The sequence below is a fragment of the Boleophthalmus pectinirostris genome, unplaced genomic scaffold (genome assembly GCF_026225935.1).
Source record: "Boleophthalmus pectinirostris isolate CB_2022bp ecotype Guang Dong unplaced genomic scaffold, ASM2622593v1 HiC_scaffold_21, whole genome shotgun sequence".
Classification (NCBI taxonomy): Eukaryota; Metazoa; Chordata; class Actinopteri; order Gobiiformes; family Gobiidae; genus Boleophthalmus; species Boleophthalmus pectinirostris.
The window spans coordinates 15,958,648-15,982,681 of record NW_026571175.1 but is presented as its reverse complement, the minus strand read 5'-3'; the positions used below and the strand labels follow the sequence as shown (position 1 = coordinate 15,982,681).

At 40.3% G+C, this 24,034-nt stretch overlaps 1 protein-coding gene across 4 annotated transcripts in view; it reads right to left on the bottom strand.

The window, feature by feature from the left end:
- The window catches only part of trioa (trio Rho guanine nucleotide exchange factor a), a 54,358-nt gene that overhangs the window by 2,149 nt on the left and 28,175 nt on the right, over positions 1–24,034 (bottom strand). Inside the window, exons 9-60 of one of the 4 annotated variants that reach the window (XM_055156958.1) lie at positions 23,180–23,302; positions 22,515–22,706; positions 21,566–21,697; positions 20,840–21,070; positions 19,159–19,281; positions 18,685–18,876; positions 17,581–17,750; positions 15,804–15,978; positions 15,171–15,366; positions 14,201–14,367; positions 13,630–13,749; positions 13,209–13,550; positions 12,613–12,843; positions 11,978–12,100; positions 11,443–11,637; positions 11,258–11,367; positions 11,092–11,158; positions 10,879–10,988; positions 10,699–10,768; positions 10,520–10,609; positions 10,341–10,433; positions 10,144–10,255; positions 9,879–10,069; positions 9,701–9,802; positions 8,887–8,916; positions 8,599–8,741; positions 8,419–8,518; positions 8,100–8,343; positions 7,912–8,019; positions 7,646–7,839; positions 7,358–7,528; positions 5,817–5,912; positions 5,593–5,741; positions 5,438–5,504; positions 5,230–5,333; positions 5,085–5,154; positions 4,889–4,978; positions 4,721–4,813; positions 4,587–4,637; positions 4,434–4,511; positions 4,157–4,348; positions 3,893–4,073; positions 3,019–3,267; positions 2,421–2,935; positions 1,580–1,827; positions 1,321–1,447; positions 1,206–1,233; positions 970–1,132; positions 695–816; positions 545–623; positions 264–464; positions 35–173 (exon numbers count right to left, since the gene is read on the bottom strand). In XM_055156958.1, coding sequence (XP_055012933.1) covers positions 35–173; positions 264–464; positions 545–623; positions 695–816; positions 970–1,132; positions 1,206–1,233; positions 1,321–1,447; positions 1,580–1,827; positions 2,421–2,935; positions 3,019–3,267; positions 3,893–4,073; positions 4,157–4,348; positions 4,434–4,511; positions 4,587–4,637; positions 4,721–4,813; positions 4,889–4,978; positions 5,085–5,154; positions 5,230–5,333; positions 5,438–5,504; positions 5,593–5,741; positions 5,817–5,912; positions 7,358–7,528; positions 7,646–7,839; positions 7,912–8,019; positions 8,100–8,343; positions 8,419–8,518; positions 8,599–8,741; positions 8,887–8,916; positions 9,701–9,802; positions 9,879–10,069; positions 10,144–10,255; positions 10,341–10,433; positions 10,520–10,609; positions 10,699–10,768; positions 10,879–10,988; positions 11,092–11,158; positions 11,258–11,367; positions 11,443–11,637; positions 11,978–12,100; positions 12,613–12,843; positions 13,209–13,550; positions 13,630–13,749; positions 14,201–14,367; positions 15,171–15,366; positions 15,804–15,978; positions 17,581–17,750; positions 18,685–18,876; positions 19,159–19,281; positions 20,840–21,070; positions 21,566–21,697; positions 22,515–22,706; positions 23,180–23,302 — 7,689 coding nt within the window. The remainder of the gene's footprint in view (positions 1–34; positions 174–263; positions 465–544; positions 624–694; positions 817–969; positions 1,133–1,205; positions 1,234–1,320; positions 1,448–1,579; positions 1,828–2,420; positions 2,936–3,018; positions 3,268–3,892; positions 4,074–4,156; positions 4,349–4,433; positions 4,512–4,586; positions 4,638–4,720; positions 4,814–4,888; positions 4,979–5,084; positions 5,155–5,229; positions 5,334–5,437; positions 5,505–5,592; positions 5,742–5,816; positions 5,913–7,357; positions 7,529–7,645; positions 7,840–7,911; positions 8,020–8,099; positions 8,344–8,418; positions 8,519–8,598; positions 8,742–8,886; positions 8,917–9,700; positions 9,803–9,878; positions 10,070–10,143; positions 10,256–10,340; positions 10,434–10,519; positions 10,610–10,698; positions 10,769–10,878; positions 10,989–11,091; positions 11,159–11,257; positions 11,368–11,442; positions 11,638–11,977; positions 12,101–12,612; positions 12,844–13,208; positions 13,551–13,629; positions 13,750–14,200; positions 14,368–15,170; positions 15,367–15,803; positions 15,979–17,580; positions 17,751–18,684; positions 18,877–19,158; positions 19,282–20,839; positions 21,071–21,565; positions 21,698–22,514; positions 22,707–23,179; positions 23,303–24,034) is intronic. The other 3 variants (XM_055156960.1, XM_055156961.1, XM_055156962.1) reach the window with 3 other exon arrangements.

Below are 24,034 nucleotides of genomic sequence, written 5' to 3'. Positions count from 1 at the left end.
TTACTCTTTGAATAATTGAATATAAATTACTTGCCTTTATGTCCAAATGCACAATCCTACAGTTGTGCAGGTAGTGTAAAGCTTCTAAAACATCCCGCAAGAAGCTGGCAACTCTCTCCTCAGTTAGATTCCCACAGCGCACTATGTAGTCCAACAAGCGGCCCTGATCGACTCTGTGCAACAGAGACAAGCATGCGCCACAACATATGACCAAAAAGTAAAAATACAAATATGACAAACTTGTGTGAGGCATGACTACTCACATCTCCAGAACCAGCGTGTAGCTGCTGTGGGATTCATACGTGTCTATAAGGCTGACTATGTTGGGGTGTTGTAGCCTATGAAGGAGACTGAGCTCTTGGGTCACCCTGTCCCGTCGCATCAGTTTCTTGTTCACTTGTTTAACAGCAGCAGCACACTTTGTACCTTTGTGTTCACAACGCTTCACAACAGAGAAGCGACCCCTGGGAAATGTTTAAAACACAAGAGACAGTCAGTTCTGTTCAAGCATACTCTTTGTATAAGATTATTTTCCTGAATTTACCTGCCAAGTTCAGACACTTCAGCGTAATGAGACTCAAAGTTGTCCTTCCAGCTCACCCTGACACCATCCCTGGACACAGCTGAAGACATAATAGGACATTATACAGATGACACATCCTCATTTGGTTTACACTGTTAAATTTAATCTTACCAAGGACTCTGAGATTGGCTGTGGATGTTACAGTACCAAGTTCATTTGTGGCAACACAAGTGTAAAGTCCATCATCGTCAGAATCCACACCAATAATCCGCAGCGTGGCTTCACCTGCATCACTATAACAACAATAAAACACATAACTTACTACTTAGTCATTCTGTGTAAAACATGTAACAATATTAAAATCTACTGTATTCTGTTTAAGACCTAATTATTTTCAGTAAAGTTTTGGATGTCCATCAGAATTCGGATATTTTTATGGTTGTTACCTGTAAGCAATGCTGAAGTGTCCATTGTTGGTCAGGGTGCTCTGATTGGGACCTTTCCAAGTAAGGGAAGCCCGGGGTCGACCACAAACTTTACACCTAAGGGTGACGCTCTCTCCATTGTCACAAGTCACATCACTCAGTGGAACAAGAAACTCAGGGGGAACTGAACAAAGACAACTTTTAGAAACTTTAAGTAACAAGTGCTATACATATCTTAAAATACAAAATATTCTTACCATCATAGATATAGTTGGGATTTAGAAGCTGCAATAGGATATGCAGAACCATTTTAGGGATAGAATCATATGTTGAAGTAAACTAATAAAATTGATCTTATTTTAGTACTTTTACCTTTACAGATACTTTGTTGGACTTCCTGTAACCATTTTCCAGCTTGGTTTCCTTTTTGGCCTCTTTATCCTTTTTTTCAGACTTCTTACGGATGCGTAATGATGTGTGCCAAGAGGAAGATTTTCTACTGACAAAAAAACAAAACAAATCAAACAAAAAAAAACATCACTTCAAATTTAGAGAGAAAACTATTAACAAGATGAGAAATATATGCCATCAGTCTAATGTGTCTCCTGTTATGCGTGATGTCATGTCTTACTTGACAGATCCCTCGGGGCACTCTGGGACAGTGGCAGAGGTGTGTCCAAGCACAAATCCAGGAATCCAGCCTTCAGCAGCGGGGCCCTGCTCAGTCGCTGCCCTGAAAACCAGGAACATGTTTTGCTGGTTGCTGGCTAAGATCTGGACCACCTCTCCCTGTGAAACGCTGATCTCATCCTCCTTAACAGCCATGTAGTCCTGAGTCACCAACATTGTGGATACGCTACTGCTGCTGCTGCTTTCACTCTGCAAAATACAAGAATACAGATTACTGTTACAATTCATATGCATACATGTACAGTAAGTGAATGCAGTAGTGAAATCTTAATCTTGAACATTTATCAAGTCTAAAGAACAGTAATCATTTTCATTTGATGAAAGAAACTAAAGGAAAAGATGCAATTTTTTTTTTTACTGCCTTTGCCTTTTACTCCCACACAAAGATGAGAGGCAGCAAGGTTCAATGATTTGTAAGGACACGTTTGAGGGCAAAACCACAAACGTTGGCGTTAGTTGCAGAAAAGTACATTTGAAGTGTTGAGTATGAAATCATGAAGACAGCAGGAGGTTAAGGGCGGCCAAAAGGGAGTCAGGGGTTAGTAAAAGCTTTGTTAGAGAAAGTCATCTACAGAGAGCCTTGACCGAAGCTGTACAAAGCTAATCAGAGGAGAGTCAACCCGAAATCAGTTAAGTGCAGACGGCTGCGACAGACAGTCGAGTGAAGAGAAGTAGAAATGATCAGTAGGGACAGATTAGTAGCACTGGCTTCAGCAGGCAGACAGGACAGACCAGGGCTCACTGTGCCTGTTAGTTGGAGCAGCAGGGGGCTATAGTCTTACCCCATTGCTCTGGGTGGACTGGATGGACTGCTCGCTGGCAGAGGAGCATGTACTCATGCGATCAGCGTCCTTGCTGTGGGTGGAGTGTCTGTGGGACTGATTTTGGCTCCCAGATCCAGAACCAGCCTGGACCGGATTTGAATTCTGACGCACTGGAGTCTCTCCCGTTTCCCCAGGGAAGGTGAACGAGCCAGGCCGGCTGGCTGGGGAAGCTGGCATGGAGCTCCAGAAACCTGGTCCAGACTTGTGACCAGGGCTGGGAGGGGGCGCTACCTGGGCTTCTTTGCCAAAAGCAGGAGTGGCCATTGGTGAGGCCATAGGGGACACGGCTCCAGGCCGAACTTTGGCAATGGGTGTAGAGGGCAAGGGCCCCACTGTGGCACGAGGAAGGGGAGATACAGCACTGGCTGGAGTGTTAGCCTGTACTTGGTCCTCTGAGCTTTGACTAGAACGTTTGCTTTGTGGACTACTCCCTGAAGGGATGAGAGAGGAGGGGACAGGACGGGGTGACAAACCTGAATCACAAGTAGGTAAAACTCACACTTCAGTCACATTTTCTTTCAAAGACAAATATGTATAATCTGTGCATACTTCATACCTGACATTTTGTGGGGGCTGTCAGTGTCAGTGCTGGGGTGATGGCGTGTGGGCTGTGGTAAACGAGAGGGCTGGGGGATCCTGGATGGTCGCCGGGAGCCTCCTGGAGGACCTGAAGGGATAGAGCTAACCTGGGAGTTTGCAGCAGCAGGCAATGAGCTGCCTCCACTCAGAGCTCCCATGTTAGGAGAACAAGAGCCCACATTCGCTCCAATATGGTTCCTCTGGAACTCGATCGGTGATGTGAGTGCTAGAGAAGTTAATATTTTAGTTACAATGTTGAAGTGTTTTATGGGGGGTGCAAAATAACTACCGTATTTTACGCACTATAGGGCGCACTCATAAGCCTCCAACCCCATCAAAAAACGACTGCGAGCCCCACAATCCAGAGCACCCTATACACGAATCCACTCGGGTGTCCCAGCACGACTTCAGTAAACTACAAAACCGCACCACCCACTGCACACGCAAACATGCACAGAGCAGACAGCGATCGCACAGCGAAACACACCCGCAGCCACACAACACTCCACGCAGACGAGGAATGGAATGGAGGAACAAACCGAAAAAGTGAGTGCAATGTGCCACTTCTAGCCACAACTGAACAACTGAGTCACTGCGAACACGCCGACCATCCAGCGATCCCAGACAGCACCCTCCCTACGCGCCACAATTGAACAAAGCTGAGAGTCACTGTGAACATGCCAAACAAAGTCCAAAGTCCATCTAACTGTAGTGTTTCGTTTAATGCGCCTTATAGTCCAGTGCGGTTTATATGTGAAAAAAGTTTGAAAATAGACCATTCAATGACAGTGCGCCTTATAATCCAGAGCGCCCTATAGTGCGGAAAAAACAGTAAGCGTTTTAAAGCCTACCATTGAGGAAGTTACGTTGGCTTTCCAATATCTGACTAATTTGTAGGGTCCAGACCTCACGCACCCCGGGGTGAGCAGAGTGGAGCACAAATGATTCAATAATGCCATTCGAGGAGCGAGACGTCAGTATAAATTTGCAGGGATCACCTTCAACATTCTCCTCAAGGCCCAAACAGCTGATCTGCAGAGAAGAATGAAAAAAGACAGTTCAAGTATTGTTTTTGTATGACATTAAAAAGCTCTACTTTTCTTCCATTATCCTACCTTGATGCTGTGTTTATAGAGGAAGCCTGGCAAAGAAAAACCCTTCTTTCTGTCCAGTGGCTCACTAAAGATAACCATCTGTTCAAACAGAAAGACTCTTCTCTCCTTCATACGACCATGCAAACTGCTTTCGGGGTCAGACACCATGAAGGTATCCTGCAGCAGAAGACGGCCCTGCGCCACAATCTTCCCCTGGAGTCAAATGAATACAAAGATATGTATGAAATTATGCGAAAGAAGAGGAATGTCGTATGCTGTCCTAGTCAAAAACTCTTACGTCAAATCCCTGAAGTCGGCCTACATTCATCATATCATTGCATCTTTTTGGCACAATGCACATGACTTCCACTGCTTTCTGTAAAGATTACAAAAAGCAAGAAATTTTAATTAACAGATCTGTCTCCATAAAATAATCACTTTAAACATGTACCTCCAACTCCATAGACTCCAGCCCAGCCTTCTTAGAATATTTCAAAAGATCCTATCATGAAAATAAAAAAATTTAAAATTCTAATTTATCCCAAAGATAGATTTTAAATTTATATAAGCAGCATTATGGTCCACCTTAAGCAGTAGCTGGTATTTCATGATCCTCTGCACTGGTTTTATGAGCAAGTCAGTGATCTGCAGCCTGTGCCCAAGTCTCTGCTTTAGGTCCTACACAAAAGAGTAAACAGTCACCCTAACAGACAATATAAAATCAATAGACATTTGATTTCATCTGTTAAATACCTCAAAATAAGTGTCAAGATACTCCGAGACAATGTGCTCCGACTTAGGCTTGTTTTGGCAGTACACCACGTACATGTTTAATCTTCGCTCCTGTGTACAAATACCAAAATAACAATATTAGATAATCCAGGAACTCAAAGTGTCATAATAAAAAGCAGTGTCAGTATAAAAAGCACCAAAATATATCAAAAATTACCTGTTTTAGAAAGAGTGGTCCCAGTTTGTCAGGGTCCTCCAAACATTTCTCCAGCTCCCCAAGAAAGTAACTGAATGGGATGGTAACAGTTTTAGTTGTTTTAAAGTGATGTGTAGTTTTTTTTTAAGAGAATGTGTGCACTTACTCTTTGTGCCAATCATAGATCTGATGGATGTTTCCAAACACTATTTTGTCTTTTCCTTTCATATCGTCAGGAACACCCTCTTCCTTCATCCTGTTCATGTAGCCCTATAATAATAATAATAATAATAATAATAATAATGTTATTCTCATTTATCTGATGGGTTATAAAGAAACCACAGCTTGTCAAACCACAAAACCTAACAACTTACCTCAACAACTAGGCTCAGATCTCGAACATAATCTCGTTCTGTCTCAACAAGCTCAAGAAGGATGTACCTAAAATAATGAATAAAAACATAACATAAACATAACATTATCAAAACATTAGCATTTACTATAAACATGGTATTTCTTGAGCACATACTGTCTTTTCTTAAGGATGCTGGCCCTGCGATCATCCATTTCTTCCATGGGAGATGAAGAGGACAGAAGAGACTGGTCTGACGGGTTGCACGAGGGGGAGCTGCTATCTCCCTGTTCCACTGACAGTGAACTAGGCCGATCCTCTAGAGCCTGAACCAGTAAACTCATGGTAAGCACAAACTTAACCAACCTTTATTCTACTGTGCTATAGTTTTTCCATCTCACCATCTTGCTTTTAACCAGTTCTTCAATGGCACTAACAAGCTCTGCAGCACTGGGTGTCTCTGAACTAGATGGACGCACTGAGAGACGAGAGGAAGCCTAAGCAGAAAGGAGAAGGCAAAAAAATATATCAAGGTTGAGCACTGGATACAATCAGTTTAGGCGGGCAGTGTGAAACTTTATATACTTTGTTTTTTTTTTGTTTTTTTTCCACAATTTAAATGCAGCTGAATTAGAAGCCGTATTTTGTAAAACTTCAAAATTAGACAAGCACAGAGCATGCTTAACATCACCAAGTTAGACCTATATTAAATATTTCATATTAGTTTTGTAAGGATTAATTTAATTTCTTACACAAGCAAATGAAATGCAAGTTAAACTCAAGAATGTGTGTTATGAATCATTTACGTGTATTTACAAGGTTTTATGCAATTTTGCACAGAAAAAAATTCAATATGGAAATGGATTTTATGAAAACTGAATGGAAATGTATGCAAAATGCAAATAATTTGAAGGTAAAAATAAACTGAATAGGGTATTTTATGTGAAGATGAGCTGTAGCTAAAAAAATAAAATGCTAACAGGGATGGCAGAATGCATTACAGAATGTATGAATATACATATTGCAGGAGACTCTCACCCTTGCTGTATGTGCTTCAAGACTTTCCCCAATTAGGATTTCTGGGTGAGGTTGTGTGCCCTTGTGGCCTCGCCAGCATTTAAAGATGCCAATTACTCGCATGGGTAATGATGTTACGCACACAGGGTAAAAGGGGATGAGGACGAGCGAGGATATGAGGGATCGGGAATAACAACGGGACTGTCTTTGATTTTTTTTTTTTAAATAAGGTGTTTGGGAAGGGTTACAGTCCATATTTTGTTTTATTTTTTGAGCAGGGGTATCAAAATGTAAAGTTTAATAGAAACAAGTATTCTGATCTGGTACTGTTTATCTTATTTCTTTGAAGAATGCATTTTTAGACATTTTCTTAATGACTATAACTATGCTCAATACGTTTCCTCAATGACTCTTTCACAAGAAACAAAACCCTTTTAAGATCAAGCTCAGCTCAAGCCAGGGGAATGGCATTGAGAAGATAATTAAAGAAATGTGAAATTATAATCACCAGAAATGAAAATTTAAAACTCAATTTCTAAAACACTGTTTCCTGAAATAAGAAGAAGCTATTATTTAAAGCTGAGGAAAGAGGAAGAAGAGCATTAAGGAACTGGCTGGGGAAAGACAGAGGGAAGAGCTGGGCAGCTCAGATGGAGAGATATGGAAACTGAGACAAAGCAAAGACAGGACATAAATCAAGATAATGCTACAGCATGGCAAACGGCAAACAATACAACCAGGAAACAAAACAAAAGAGAAACAGAAATTAGTGTCAGAAGTCTCCAAGGTGTGGAGACTAGGGCCGTCTCAGACACGTCACCATGTACTGCTTAAAATGAGGGCAGACTGAAAGAAAACTGTGCCAAGAAAATATGAAAATTGTGCACTTATAAGACTGATGAATATTTTCACTGGTCCTTTTTACCTTGTCGTCCTGTGTGTCTGGTTGCAGAAGGCTATGCTGCTGGATTGCCATAGGAGGTGGTAGAGGTACAGCATCAGGGCCCTCCTCCCCTTCCTCTTCACCACAGCTCTGCATCCCGGAAGAACTAGATTTGGATAAGGTGCCACTGGACAGACCCTCGTTACGCACCCTCTGGAATTTAAACAGTAACAAGAAAATAACATTAAAATACACTTTAACACTGGGTCCTAAAAGCTCTACCAATATTATTGCAAAAAAAGAGTTCACATGATAATTGTTCACACTGACCTCTTCCACGGTCTCATCTTGTGGTGTGGCTGCACTTTCATCAGAGTCTTTCTGAGAGCCTATAGTCATCTCTCCGCTCTTCCTGACGTCACGATTCTTCTTATGTTTGGTGGCAATCTTCTTCACATGGCCGTCAGCTTTGCCACTGCTTAGGCGTCGAACCGGGCTTGTGAGCCACTTTCTAAGTGTGTTGCCTTAGAGTAAAAAAAACAACTCTTTAGCAAACCTCTGATGGAGTTAATAAAGACATTTGTTCTGGCATTTACCTGGACGTTTTGGCCCTGGTGATGTGTGTGAACCTATGCCATGATTTGGCTGAAGTGTAGCGGAGGAGCCAGGCATGATTGCATCATTACTGCACACTGACAATGTGTCTGAAAAGAGAAATCAAGTTTACACTAGTGTCTATCACATCAGCGACTTATCAACACACTAACAATGAGCATCTTTGCACCTTTGTGGTTATAGATGCCTTCCATCTCCATGGAGGATCTTGAATGTGCAATGCAAAGCATTGAGCAGGGTACCAGCCCTTCTTGAGCTGGGGAGCGGTCTGTGGTCCGGACTAGGCACCAGTCTGGTTTATCATGGCATCGCTCCAGTACCTCCACAGTCTGTCCCCGCCGCACTGTCAGCTCATTACTGTTACTGGCCATGAAGTCATGGATGACCACAGTGAGCTCACAGCCTCCAGAGAGCTGACACACAGAGAGAAGATGTGGTCAGATACAGGAGAAATCAACAGCCCACTTACATTCCTGTCAGTTTCTCACCTTGTCACTGTCCATGGTGTTTTGGGAAGTGCGGGATGCCAGTGAGATGGTGTCTGGTTGACTGCTGCCTTCGCCCTGACTGTCCAAATCCTCTCCATCCCTTCAATACAAAGTACAATGTCAAGCTTATGTCTGCTCCTCTAACATCTCTACAGTCTGTATGCTTGTATAATAATTTACCTTCTTCCTTTGTGATGTTTGACAGCTGTTGCTTTGGGTATGTGAATAGGCTCTTTTAGAGCTCCTCGCAGGTGAATGGTGCGCTCCTGGATCACCTCCCTGATGTGCTTAATCCAATCTTGCTTGTTCTCAATGTTAGATGCCTGGTGAAGGTAATATCGTGACTCAAGATTAATGTCATATTGAGATGATTTGTTATATACGTATTTTTTCCAAATAAAATTGGAAACAAAAATTTATTCAGAGATTGAAGTTGCTAAGGGCTGTGTTATGGGAGTTTGTACTCACCGTGGCGCCATGTTTGGATCCCTGACTTAGCTTTAAATTTAAAATATAAAAGGAAATTTCACTTTATTTATTCAGAATATGCTTAAGACATTAATTGTATTTGTACTGACATAAGACTTTGGTAGAGACACACAACAGGGATAAACTGCCTCCATGTGTACACCAATTAAATGAGCAACAGTAGAATGGTGTGCTTGGACATGTATATTAGTCTTTCATGAGACGCACTTCATTTAAGCACACAAAACAAGAATTTTCTGAATGGTTAGTTTGGTAGTCTACATTAGAGAAAAATAGAAGTTTGGATCCATGCTGTTCCAAAAGCTGGCAATTTTTTACATTTTCTGTAATAACAGCAATTAAGGGTTACTTTTTCAGTTAGATATCCCTTTACACCAATCGGTGCTTCTTGTCATAATAAAATTAGTGTCAGCAGCTGGTGCAAGCATGTTGACCCAGAGCATTAGAAATACAAATATCCACAGAAAAACACAGCCCCAGAAATATGCACGGTTGTTAAAGACAGGATGAAGCAGATTTTAACTGAGAGGAAGGACAGGGGAAGAGAGAGAGCTTGGAACCAGAGAAAACGGCTTTGCCAGCTGCTCATGCAGTTAAACAAGCTGTCGAGCAGAGCTAAAGCCCCTCAACAGGTGCACCAGTGAGGGGCACACAAGAGAAAGACAGAAAGAGTATCCAAAAGGGTTAAACTGATGTTTACACCATCAATACTACAATTCATCTGAAGTGGCCAAATCTTAATAGGGCATCAGTTTAACCCTGGGATTTCCACAGAGATTTAAAGAGTGCGTACCTTGAGCACAATCTTGTTATCATTTGTTGGAGTGCGTCCAACCCAGAGAGCAAATTTACATGGATCTCCTTCAACATGTTCTGTAACCCCCAACTCTGACGTCTGGAAATCAAAATTTTATTTTATTATTGTAACGTGTTCAGTAAACAAGCACATGTAAATAGTGAGAATAACTTACATAGAGCTTGCTCTTATAGATGTACTTGCCCCTGCCGTTTGAGTCCTTGACCTCCTTACTAAAAACTAGAGACATCTCAAAGAGGAAAAGATGTCGCTCACGGCCTTTTCGGATCAGCGTTTTGGGATCCCAAACTTGGAAGGAATCTTGTAGTATCAGCTCACCCTGGGAGTCTATGTTCTCATCAAAACCTGAAAAATTTTGAGTTTCATGAAAGTTAACAAAGCTAAAATATTTTCAAGAAAATAATTCAGTATGAATGTACCTTCTAGCATTGAGAGGTGCATGGCATCATTGGCTCTTTTGGGAACACTGAGCATAACTTCAAGACCATCTATAATCTCTCCTTTACCCTCTTCACAGCAGGTCAGTAACTCCTAAACATGATTAGTACACAAGGAGGCAGACATTGATGGTTGCCATATTGACAGAAGTGTCATGCGTGTAGTGGTGGTGGGGTACCTTCAGAAGAAGTTGGTACTTTGTGATTCTCTGCACAGGTTTGATTAGATATGATGAGATGGAGTTGGCGAGTCTATGCCTCTGTTGAATTTCCTGTGAACAGAATAAAGAACAAAAGGATTAGCAAACAAAACCAGTCTAAATACTGTTTGGTGCATTTAAGCTAAAATTACACTCACATCAAAGTAATTCCCAGCATGTTCCAGGATAAGCTGAGTGGAGTCTGGTTTATTCTTACAATAGTTCACATACATCTGGAACTTGTCAGCCTGGTAAAGAAGATACATTAGATTAGGTTGTTGACAAAAATAAAAAGTAGATCCCCAAAAAATACCAGGCTGGGAACAACAGTACATACCCATGTGACAAAACAGTGGCCGACATCTTCTGGCAGCTGCTCATACTTTTCCAGCTCTTTGAGGAAGATGCTACAATGGGAATAATTTACAATTCAAATCTGTTGACTTTCCATATGTAAAAAGTACATTCTGTGCTATTATGCAAACATCTGTTGTAGTATTTATGAACATGGTCTTACTTATGGTGAAATTCATAAAGGTCCTGCATGTTTCCAAAGATGATGTGCTCTTTATTGACAATTCCTGGGGGAATCTCTTCCACACCACTGGTCATCTCCCACAAATAGGTCTACAAGAAGAGTACATAAGAAGAGAAAATAATAAAAGTATAACAGTATAACTCACTGAACATATTGTGACATATTTTTCAACTGGCATGAATTTCAACTCACATCCATGCACTCCCGCAGGTCACGCACATAGGCCTTCTCTGTCTGGATTAGCTCAGCCATGATAAACCTAATAATTAAAAAAAAAAAATCAGTAAAATCAACAAGCTGTCATTTTAAGTTCACATTTTCAGGGTACTTCCTAAAAATGGTCTCAATAGGAACATACTCTTTTCTGCGTGCAGACTTGCGTTTCTCCTCATTCAGCTCATGAGCAGCATCTCTCAGCTTGACCTCTGACCCCGTAGCAGGTATATTGTCCAACTGGAGGTCTTTACTCTGAAAGGGAGCAAACGTAAAACCATTATTGTCTTTTAAATGTTTAACAGTGTGCAGATGTTAGGCCTTACTCACAGCTTTGTTAGAGTCGGGAGAGATGCCCAGAGCCTTCTCGAGGCTGCAGCGGTATTTGTCCATGCGCAGGGAGAAGTCTCTGTATCTTTTATCCACAGCTGTCACCCATTTTTTTATTTCTGCAGCGTGACTGTGGCCTTTATCACAGAAGCCCTCGGCCAACTGAATAAGCAACTTAACACGCTCTTTAGTTTGCTACAAAAGAAGAGGCATTATGTAAAATCTAGGGATACAGAATTTTGGTACTGCGATTGTGATTAGATTTGTGATATATGTTTAAACATAGCATTCGGGTCAGAGTTAACATTGTAAACAACTCCGCGAGCTTTTGTTAACATAAAGTGAAACATGGAATTAAACAAATACAAGAATTCCATGACATGTTTGAAGAGGTAGAAACTACAGGTACAACAAGATTTTTCTACAAAAAGACAAAATATTTAGTTCTTTGTAGAGGAAATTATATTATCTAAATGGCAGTCTTTAAGATTTTGCTGACTCAAATTGCAGTTACATAAGATCTGTATAGATATACCTTGGCTGTAATGTGGAACTCCTCATGCTCCTTCAGCAGTTCCTGTGTGTGGTGGATGCTGGAGCCAGTGGAGGTATGTGTTGACAAATAGAACTCCCCAGTGTCATGAATCCACTCCAAAGCCTAAAGAAACAAGAAATATTATTTAAATTAAAACATCCTTGCAAATGTTTCAAACTTAAATGGCCTATTCCGCTCATCAAGAGTACCTGGACTTTTGTTTTGTTTCTTGTTTGCAAAGAGAAAACGCTCTGTTCCACCTTGTGATGTCATGTGGTAATACAGGAAGTGCTCCACTGTGCTTTTAAACTCCATACATCTTCACTAGAATAATTTGGATGACTTCAGTAATGGAATTGCCTATCTCTATGAAGCTAAAGGTAAAAGGTAACTATTAATTTGAAAACTACCTTCATAACATAACACGAGGTGGAACTAAGGTGTAACATTACAAGAGCATTTTGAGCTTTAGAGAAGTAGACAGGTTTTGTTTCATTCAACAATGTGTGACTGAAACAAAACAGAACTCCAGGTATGTTTTTGAGGATGTAACAACATTATGGCTTAAAGCTAGCTCACACCTGTTAACTTTGTGTAATATGGGACATTTAAGGATTGAGTTTGAGTCCCCTCACCTGTTTGGCGCTGCGCTCAAAGACCACATACTGCTGGCACTGGTCTAAACGCCTCTTCCTCATGGTCCAGAAATGAAGCACCCGGTTCTCCCTCTGAAGCAGCTCATTCAGAATGTTCTTCACCTGTTGTTCCGGAGCTTTGACGTGGCTCAGCATCCCGGGCATGTTCACACTGTTCCTGTGCATGTACTTCAGGAAGACGTCAGCATTTCTTCTGGCTAAGGTGCATGCCTAAATAGGAATGGGAAATATTGACCAAAAATAGTATTTCAATTTTTTTTCAAATATTTAAATGATATTATAGCAATCAATAAGAAATGTGCTAAAACATCTCTTCATCTCTACTCAGGTGAGGTTAAAGACAAAGACCAATCCAATATAAAATGCAAAACAAAAGTGCAGAAATAACCCTACTTTTAATAGTATTTTTCATTAAATTACACAATAAATACTGAAAAATATACATATGTCCAAAACCACATTCACACATCATCTATACTTCAATCATCTGCCCACATCTACACATGAATGATAAGATTTAGCCAGCTTCTCCCAAAAGATTACGCCAATAATATAACAATATGCTTGATTACTACCTTCAAAAACGCTTCCTTCTGCTCCAGATGTTTGCTGATCATGGGGGTGACGTGGTCGGTCTCAGAGTTGGGTCCCAGTTTGTCTGCTCCCCCGCACCAGTCCTCCTCCCGTTTGTACTCTTGCTCCAGGCTCTCCAGTACACTGCACACCTGCTCCGATGTTTTATAGAAGGCCACAGAGGCGTTCACCAGCTTCAGTCTGTCCTCCATCTTCAACATGAGCTGCTGCCAGTGGGATGCCACACTCTCTGCGCAGTCTCTAATCAGGTCCATGTCATAGTGGTTGGCTTGAAGGAGGGCTTCTGCCTTTTGCTGAACCTGCAGGGCACTCTGGTGGGTTTTCTGCACAAGACACATCATGTATTATTAAAAATGTTACAATTTTATAGTTGTATATTTCAGCTATATTTGTATTATAAACCTCTATAGCGTGTTGGAATTGTTCATGTTCTCGTTGCAGTTGCTCGGCTTCTTGCAGGGAACTGGCCGTGATCAAACCAGCGTTAAGCATCGACTCACCATTACGAATCCAGCCAAGAACCTGGATGACAATCAGATGCCATTCACGTAAAACAATAGGGTAGGCAGTTAATTTAAACAGTGTCAAGAGAACAAAACAATGCCCAGAAATCATCAACATCATCATGTAGGAGACACTTCATTTGTTGAATCAGGCATGAAAAGGCAAAAATAATATTAATATTATAATAATATAATAATAATAACAGGTAACATGGAACTAGTCATCTGTGTGATCCGTCAGTCCAAGTTACATTTCAGATTTCTTTTTATCAACTGGACACTTCTGTCCAGGCAACAGAATAAAATTTTCTTTTGTGATAGAACTGGCCTTTTCTGAAAGTGAGAAAATTTTTTTTTTTTCTGCCAGCAAATTAGATCCAAACTCAGAAAAAGTGGCAAAAGACTACTTTATTATAGCTGTAGTTACAAGTACTCCCCTACAGATGGCACCAAACACCACAAAGAATTACCTGCTTGACTTCAGCCTGGAGGTGCCTAAGCTGGACGCACTGTTCCAGGTGTCTGCGGTGCTGCTCGGCTGCCAGGTCCAACTCTTGCTGTTTCTCATGAAGAAATTCCAGCAGTTCCTGAACCCGCGTTGCCATGTCAACATCTCTGTCGCAGAGTAGCTCCACACCTGCAAAACAATTGTATAACCAGTCAGAAGAGGCTCATTGAAAAGGCATCTCATAATGGTATTTCTGTCTGCCATCTAACAAGTATAAGGCAAGAGTATGAATTATTATGATTAACAATTCTTTATTCCAATATGTGATGTAACCTATGTTAAATCACCCACAAGGTATTCTGGTCTGTGAGTGGGTGCTTTTTCACAGCTGCTGACCAAAGGTGACAAACACAAGTGCACAACACCTACATAATAAACTAGCAATGCCAGTTCTGTAAGAAATGCACAATGATCAGCATAACAGTACATTGCAATGTCAAGTAGATATTGTTGTGTTTTTATTGGGATTTAATCAATTTAGAATCAATAAAAGAATCTAAAGAGCTCAAGAAAAGGCATTTAGCAAGAATGTGAAGTCCCAAATGTATGTTATGGGTGTTATGGCAAAAAAGCGCAAGTCAGTTTCAAAATTGATCACAATTCTTGCCTACCCTCTAGGAGGAGTGGAGCATCAAAGACAGCATACGCCTTTGCAGAAACAGTCTTGGTTTGAATAAAGCTTAATTAAAAAAAGGCCTGAGTCGCAATGTAAAATTCTCTCCAAATTTATATCAGGCCATTACCCATCCACTGGTTATAATGGTTGAGGTCATGCTTAACAAATTCTAATTCAAATAAGCTTTACAACAGCAAACCTGTCTCAGTAGTGTTATCCAGTCTTTGAATTTTAAGGTCAGGCCATAGACTATGTGTTGGCAAAGCAAAAAAACAAAACAAAAACACTGAAATATTAATCATCTGGCTTTTCTCACCTGATGCCTGAACTTCATTGACGTACTGCAGTAGTTCCTGACCCTGGTGGATGACGTCAAATGTGAGGTTGTTCATGGTGAGAGCTTTATCAGCATGATGCTGCAATCTCTGCTCGGCCACTGTCAGATCTTCTGTATCGAATTCAGTCAACTGCCCACTCAGCTCCTCATTCCATGAGTCCAGGTCAGAAATTATCTATAAACAATATCATGATCTGAATGAATATCTGCAATATAACCAGAATACACAGGTAGATGATGGGATACTGTACTGCTCTTTCTGATATTTCTATATTCAAATTCTTAATCCAGTGTTATTATGGATCTACATTATATATAGAATTGGATCTTATTGGGTCTTGGATGCCGAAAAAAAATAGTTTTTTTGCTTTTGCTTTGATTCAGCCACGATGAGGAAATTATTTTTTTTTATTAGTACTTTATGTAGTCTGTCTTATTCACTATCAGTTTTTCTGAGCATTTTCAGTATTGTAGAAACAAACTTTCTGCAATACTGGAAACCTCTCTGCAATGCAGTAATAAATATTGTCTTAAAAATTCATAATGTAATTCAAATCCAAACTCCATACTTCATGCCTGCACAAATTGGTTCACACGCAGTTGTGCACTCACATCAATAGCATCGCGCTCAAATATCCGCAGCTGTAGGAAGAGCTCCAGTTTGATCTTGCGCTCCTGAAAGAGCTCCTCCATCTGGGCCTGTGCCTCATCCAGCTGCTGCAGGACGCTCTCGATGTGGTGGATGGAGCTGTTGTGGGGAGTCTTGTTGCTGGAAATGGCCGAGTCCCTGGTGAACACAAAAACACACACAAGCAATGAGCCAACAGAGGCAGACTGGTGGGCTACAGAGGGAATCCAGAGGGAATCGACAGCCATAAAACCACTGATTAGCAAAAGAGGTGGGTATGAGTAACATTGACAAAATGTAATCTTGTTTTTTTTTATTATCCCGATGATGATGTTTAAATAGTCCATGAGAAGGCTGCTAAAACATGCCTGTGGTTGAGATTCAAGTATTGCACAAAACATGAATGGAGTGTGAAGCTGACCACAAAGCTCAGAATTATTACACTCCATATTTGATTTAATGATTATGAAGTTTCTGAAATGATGATTTTTAAGTTGCCATTTTTGCAGGCATTTTTCATTATTGACCTTATTCCACCCCACCCACTTTTGCCTCTAAATGCTACCAAACCGTGCTTTTTTGTGGTAACACTTCCAGTTAAGTGGGAATATCATTCATGTCAATGGAGAATTTCAGTTTTGAAACTTCATTTTTGAAGTTTCACGGCAAAAAAAAAAAAAGTTATAAAACAGAAAAGCTTTTAAAACAGCTTTATAGTCAGCATAGAACTTATTTGCTGTCAAGATCGACCAGTCCATACAAAATACAGCCCGAATAATGATAATAGCACCCACAACAATTTACGGAATAAGCAGATACAGCAGACTTTATAGTTGGATAAATTAGAAACAGTTGGCAAGACAATATGTACATAACAATGATGAGATGGGTAAGTAATACAGGCCCTATAATGAACTGAACTGAGTGTGACTGTTGAGAGAAAGTTAAAGAGGTCATGCCGTCTCAAATGTATCAATGTGACAGTTGCACACATGCATGAAGAAAACATGCACAGACAGCAGAGTTTACAGGAGGCAAAACGTGATGAAGCAGAATTATAATAAGATTAGATGTATCCTGACTAGCTCATGGTTGATTCATCTGTGAGAGATAAGCGCACATGGAGTGACGCACACAAAAGGTGTGCAGAGCCACAGTTTGCTCCAAGGGATACTGTCATGCAATTAGATGAGCTTATAAAAGACTTATGTAAGAATGCATTATGGATCTGACACTCTAGAGAGAGAGATGAACAGAATAAAGACAAAAGTGGGTAGATGATAATGAAGAGGTACTGTGAACTTCTAATTCGGCAAGTACTATTAACCATTTTGTCATAGGGCTGCTTTCAAGAGTGTCCATAAAACAATTGACTTGTGATGTAGATAATAATGCATTTCATGTACCTGCACCTCTCCAGATTAGTATTACGTAAACACAAGAGGGTCAATAAACTTTTAAGGCGAACCGTGATAGTGTTTCCCCTCGATTCCCGGGAGCCTATGGTGGCACAAGATCAATTATTTAATTTCACACAATTTGTGGAATATAACTGATGATTACTGCCTGTGCAGTCTTTTTAGCCCAGTTACTTTAAAATGTTTATGATAAGACAATGGGCAACCATTTTGTGATGCCAATGTATAATCCAGGTTGCTTTTAGACTATGGGGAGGAATTTTAGACTATAGGAGCACCATAATCTCCTCTATTAATATAATTAATCTTTATAGTCTGTAAAAATAAAGTAAATGTACATTACCTGAGTTGTTGGATGAGATCTTCCCCTTCCTTGATGACATTGACAGTGACCTGAAGTGTAGTTTGCTGCTGTTGGCCAAAACGTTTAATGAGGTCTTGTACAGCTTCAACCGATTCGGCATAGACATCATCCAAAAGCTCCTTCTGTAACTCTTCCAGCCACGTCCACAGCTAATGCAAAACAAAGTAAAAAAAAAAAAAAAAAAAAAAGTTATAAAATTTTGTAAAGTGCTTTGAATGCCTTGAAGGCGGAATACAATATAAAAACATGTGACCATTTTACCATTTAAAAGAAAAGTTCCCAACTCCTGTTATCTGATGCACTGTTCAACTCTTATCTGATGGGGTTTCCAAATAACATCCCGGACATTTTGGGGGAAGAAAAACTATTACACTATTAGAGGATTACGAATATTGTCAAAAATTTTCTCAAAAAAAAAAAAAAAAACAAAAAAAAAAAAAACAAAAAAAACCAAAACACTGATACCTGTAGGTCTGTCACAATAATTACTATATCAACTTCTCATTCAATACATGATAGATGGAAAAATTATTATTCTAGGTCAATATTTAGTGTGAGTACTTTTTCTTTGTATTAAGGGAGGACTTTGGTTATTTTTTGTACTATGGTGAAATTTGAGTTGTACAAGTTTGAAAAAGTGACTTCTATGCCATATTATAGATATAAACTAGTATTTCATTATGCTATTTATTTGCTACAGGTTTTATTTTCAAAGATATTCTACACTTCAAATAGTTTTTGGTATAATAAATTTAAATATTTTCATTTATTGTCTACATTTTCTTCAGTAATATATGACACTTCCAAATGTGTTATCATGAAATACCTGAATACTGGCTCCTACTCCCATTGGACGGTGTGACAACATCCATCCCACATTAACACAGTTGATGCATTTTTATGGTAACATTCGCTTGCACTTTGAGGCTAAATGTTAAACTACCAACACCCAAAGCTCCAGAATAACTGCTCCACACTCCATCCCCATTCGCCTGTTGTTTAAAGAGCACTCTCATGTACACAAGTGCACAGCCCACATCCACATTGACATCCACTTGTCGGTTACATCAGCCTCCTGCCTACCTCTTTGACGTGCGTGTGGAAGGCGACAGACATATCCAGCAGGACTTTGCGCTGCTCCACGCGGCGAACAAAGTCTTGGATGCGGTCCTCGAGTTGGTGGGCGGCCTGATAGATCTCCTCTGGGTCGCACTCTCCCGTCTGGGCCAGCTGCTCGGCCGCCTCCAACAGCTTGTCAGCATTGGTGTAAGTGTTCTGCAGGAGTCCAGCAGATATGGGGGTTAACGTAATAAAAATACAATAACAACAAGAGATTACAAAGTATAAAGTATAGACTATAGAGTATAGGAGATTAGGTATTTTCAAAAATAAACATAGGGACCTTATTTTGTAAGTGAACAAGTGAATGACAGAAAATCAACAGTATTGCTTTTTTTTTTTCATTAAATATTTCACAGTATATGTATGATATGAATTTGAATGAACAGGATGTGAATGAGTGGTTAGTGGTTGGATGGCTTTTGCATACGTAAGTACCTGTGCAACTTCCTCAAAGTCCTCATGGCGTTTTTGAAGGGCTCTGGCTCGATGCAAAGACTTCCCCACACCTGTGTGTTTGCTAAGAAAGGCCTCACCATGGTTCTCTATCCAGTCCAGCACCTGAAACAAAACATTTATAGTGAGACAAATTCAACCAGCAGAGGGGGCCTGGCAGTATGAGGGACTATGTAAGAGCAATATGTTACAGCCAAAGCATTCTGAAAGAGGTGTAGCAACAATGCTTTATTTTCACACTGCTTGCTGTGCCCTTGCCATAAATGAATAAACAGCATCTGCATGGACATATGACCCAGTTCAGTTGCCATGGCAGTTGTTGCCGTGGCGACACACTCAGAGATACTCATCATTCTTTTGTACATTATGATCGTGTATTATCGTGTTTCATATTTGATTTTGAGCACATATTTGGCCACTTACAGCGTTTACCAAGCAGAATGATGGATGACAACAAAGATCCAGGGCATTTTGAGAGGAAACAAGGCTGTTGCTGAGATATAACCCTTTTATTAGGAGCATGATACTTCATATAGCCAACAACCTACCCTACCATTTTCAAATTACTGTCAATCCCATTCAACTCAGTAAATGTGCCTATTAAATTACATCTTGTACACACTGCAAAAAGCAGATGCCCAAGGGCTGTGTACAGTTAGATTTTTCTTTTTTTATACCGGTTCCTGAACGGTTATTTTTTCAGTACCTGTATTTTTTATGTAAATGAATGGTCAACATTATTAAGAAAATACTTTTCAATCACTGAATTACATTACCACTATGTTAATTCATATTTTAAATCAAAGTACTAGGCTATACTATTTTCATTTATAAGTCAATACAAATGTGCATACAACCTGAACCAGAGCGCACACAGCTGACCCTCACATCCACTTAAGTTTCAGTTTTGTTTTCGCTGCATACTGCACTTTATATTGAAGGCAGCACTTGGAGCAGGTGTTTTTGTTTTGATAATTTTTTTTTACGCTTTTACTCCATAGTTACCTGAACAGAGGATGCGGTCTTGTTTGTATACATCTTTACACACATGCGCTCTATACTGGATGCAAACACCACATTTAGTAATTACGCTTTTACGGGGACCGAGGAGGAGGACTTTGGCGGAGTTTGGTTCCTGTTATCTGTTTGGCTTCAACTTCACGGCAACACTACAGACTGTGCCTGGATGTGGATTAATTATTACACGCAACACTTTGAGACACTGTAAGGCCCCCATTGGTATGTTCAGGTGGATATAAGTTTTACGCTGCACGCTGTTTCTTCAGCTCTTCTGTTTTACCAGTAAGAGGACACTGCGCTTTGTACACATTTAGGACTATGTTAAACGTGTGTGCTGTTTGTGCCATACATTTCAGTTGTGTTGTGACATGTGAGCACCTGCGCTGCTGATAAATTGGTGTGGTATTTATTGGCTCATTCATACATGCATGTAAAGCTAAAGAACCTAAAGTTGGTATCGAACGAACCATAGTTTTTTGGTACCAGTAGTTTTCAGTCGGTGCCTAACAGAACCGAGTTTCGGTGCCCTGCCCTAATGCTGCCTAGTTCTGCCAGACATTTTCAGAAGCATTACCAATAACCAGGCTAAAACAGACAAGGATTAAAGCAAAATCACATATCAGATATGGGCTGAGATCTTAACCTGTTGCACATCCTGCTGGAAGACACAAAGCTGCAGGCGCTGATGGAGCCGTACTTTCCGGTGCTGCCAGATATTCTCCAGTTGTCTCTGATGATGCAGCACCTCATGGATAATGTCCAGAACATGGTGCACTGCTTTGGAGTAGTTGGCTGATGCCGTCAAAGAGTCTGCACTTCCGGGAGTCAACGGTCTCTGTAGTTTGTCTAGTAGGGCTTTTCCATCCTGGCTTACCTAAAATATATATTAAATGAAACATTAACAACTTAACATTAAAAACCTAGTTTTACAACTAATTTGTTTTGGTTGCAAATGCAGTCTTTTAGCATCAAGTATTTTAATCAAATTCTTTTAATTCATTAGGACAAAGTATTCCTTCCCAAACTGTGGAAATTGGCATAGCAACTGTCCTCTGTTATAGAAATAACACAATTCAAATCAAAATATTATATTGTTTTAATGAGGAAAGGGGTCTCACAACTTCAAATCAAAATTAATCACTTTCCTGAAACCATAGATGAGTAGTTTTGAGGAGTTCCTTATCTCTAATATTTTGATACCATTTAGATATAGCAAAAGAACATTTATGCCATTAAAATGTCAAGCTTGTTATGGGCATGCAAATTTAACCATGTCAGATACAGAGCTTGCATCTTGGCCTTGGTGGCAAACTCCTATTCTAAAAGCCCTATTAAGGTTTCAATGCATTATTTGTGAAGAGATAGTTACCTCTGAATATGCAGCTGTTATGTGTTCGTACAGGCCCTGATGATGATGGATGGCGTCTTCTAAGTCCTGGAGCTCTGAGGGCAAATCCACCTCGCCGCACGCCTTGCACCACGAGTCCACATTACCCATGTACTGCAGGCACAAACACAACAGTTATTAAGAACACACTGCCAATGACATTTAAAGTATTTCCTTATTGACGTGAGACAGTGGTGGTGTACACACATGCTAGGAGTCATGTGTTAGTCAGACAGAAAGGACAAGACTTCACCTCAGGTCAGAGTCAAAGTTTAAACATTTAGAAATAAGATTATATAAGGTTCATAGCTCTTCTGGTATTTTCTATTTTCAACTCAATGATTATTAGCCTTGGGAAACTTCCAGAAACAGCATCTACCTCCCATTGAAATAACTCAAACAAACATATTGTTTAAAAGATTTATTTCCTCAACACAAGCATTAAAGCTTGTGTTGTAAGAAAAGGAAAGAAAAATCTAAAAAAAGATTGTTTTGACTCTCTTTCAGCTCACAAACATGAATGCTCTTCTTGTGACTGCAATAGACCAGGTCGAAGAAGTCATGCCACCCATGTTCTTTAATTGGGAAATCGCCTGTGTGCTTTTCAGCCAGTGATTCATACTACAGTCCCTCAATATAATGAGCTCAGCCAGGACTAAAACAAGATGCATCTGTTCTGCATATTAGGTAAATATATGTTAATATGTTTCTATTTGTTAGTCTGTATAGATGTAATGAAGGCAAATAGGCACTTTTTTATTCCCAAAGACCGCATGTGATCCCCATTTATGTTTTAAAAGGTCCTTCCCTCATTGCGGCATTCAATTTAACATCAAATTATCTTTCAACTCATAATGTCAAGTAATTAAACATTTTCTTTAATGCTGTAAATCATTATATCATTGTAATCTGTCATGGCCTTTTGGCTTACCTTGTCACACTTCTGGTGAAAAGTAGCAGACATATCCAATAAAGTGCTTCGTTCGTCCAGGGCCGCGGCAAAGGCCTTCCATTCCTGCTCCAACTGACTGGAGATCTGCTTTATCTGCTGTGAAGCGTAGTGACCCGACTCCAGCAGCCGGTTCCCCACTGACATGATGCGGTTGATGTTGACATAGACATTCTGCAAAACAAGGCAGACAGTGTTTATGAGCAACAAGCAAAAATGTTATACAAAAATGTATATAGTTAATATGAATGGAAACATAAAATATGTGATGCAGTTGCACAGCTTTTGAGAACAATATACCACAATAAAGTAAACCATGCAAACAACTAACAGTAAAGTAAAGCAATAGACTATTCTGTTTCATGTGCACAAATGCAAACAGAGGCATCCACACACTCTCATATCTACAGTTTCATAATAGTTATGTAAGGCTAGCAGTGGCTAAAGAATAGCATTAGTTAATATCTACTAGCTGAGCTGCTGCAATGTGCAAGTACACACACGCAGCTCCAAACAAACAGCGCAGCAGGCCCAGGGGTTAACTGTGAGTATACGATTATGTAGAACAGGGCATGCGCGTGTGATGGTCCAAGTGGGTGGAACACACCACCTCCTACTATGCATCACTCAGTTTGATGTTGTCTTACCATGCAGTTCATGGCAAAGTGGTTGTGCTGGGTCTGCAGCTCCACAGCGTGAGGGTGATTGTTGCCGATCTCGGTGTAGCCCGCCAGGAACAAACCCTTGTTGTGCATGATCCAGTCAAACATCTACCACACAAAACACATTACTTCATTAAAGTGATGGGCAATATGCAAAAAACACATCACAATTTCACAAAGAGAAAAGATCTCGATTTCAATGTTACCACAATTCAAGTGGTTAATATCATTACAATCCTGAGGTCATCTACTGCTTTTGAGAGTTCACTTCACTGTGATAGGTTAAACTCACCTGTCACTCACTTAAAACATGACAGAGGATGACCAACGGGAGGAGTGGGTGGGGAACACATAACTGAATCATGATATGACAATTTTCATTCTCAACAAAATGGCAAGTAAACGCAGGGATTTTTATTGCTATATCGCCCAGCCCTATAATGGACACTCAATACTGACTGTTTATTGTTTACAGAGCGCAAAAGTAACATTCTATTGGATTCAACTCAGAATGCCATTTTATGAATGCAGCTGTCATATTTCCAGGTTGAATAGTGAGAAATGGTCGAGCTCTATTAAGATTATCCTCTTGGGCTCCCCTAGAGAAGAACTTGTGGCCTATGGTGTCCTAGCAACAAGCCCCTACTACTGCAGCATATCCAAGACTGCAGCTCCCCACTCTGTTACCACAATGTGCTACTTTATTCAGCTCACTCAAACCAGCACCTCAAGATTTTGCCAGCTTCTTGGACCTGTCTTACTCCATTTGGTGCTGCAGTAGTCATCTCCTGAGCTGTCAAGAGTGGCAGCCAGAGGAAGTGCCCAGGTATATGCATTAAA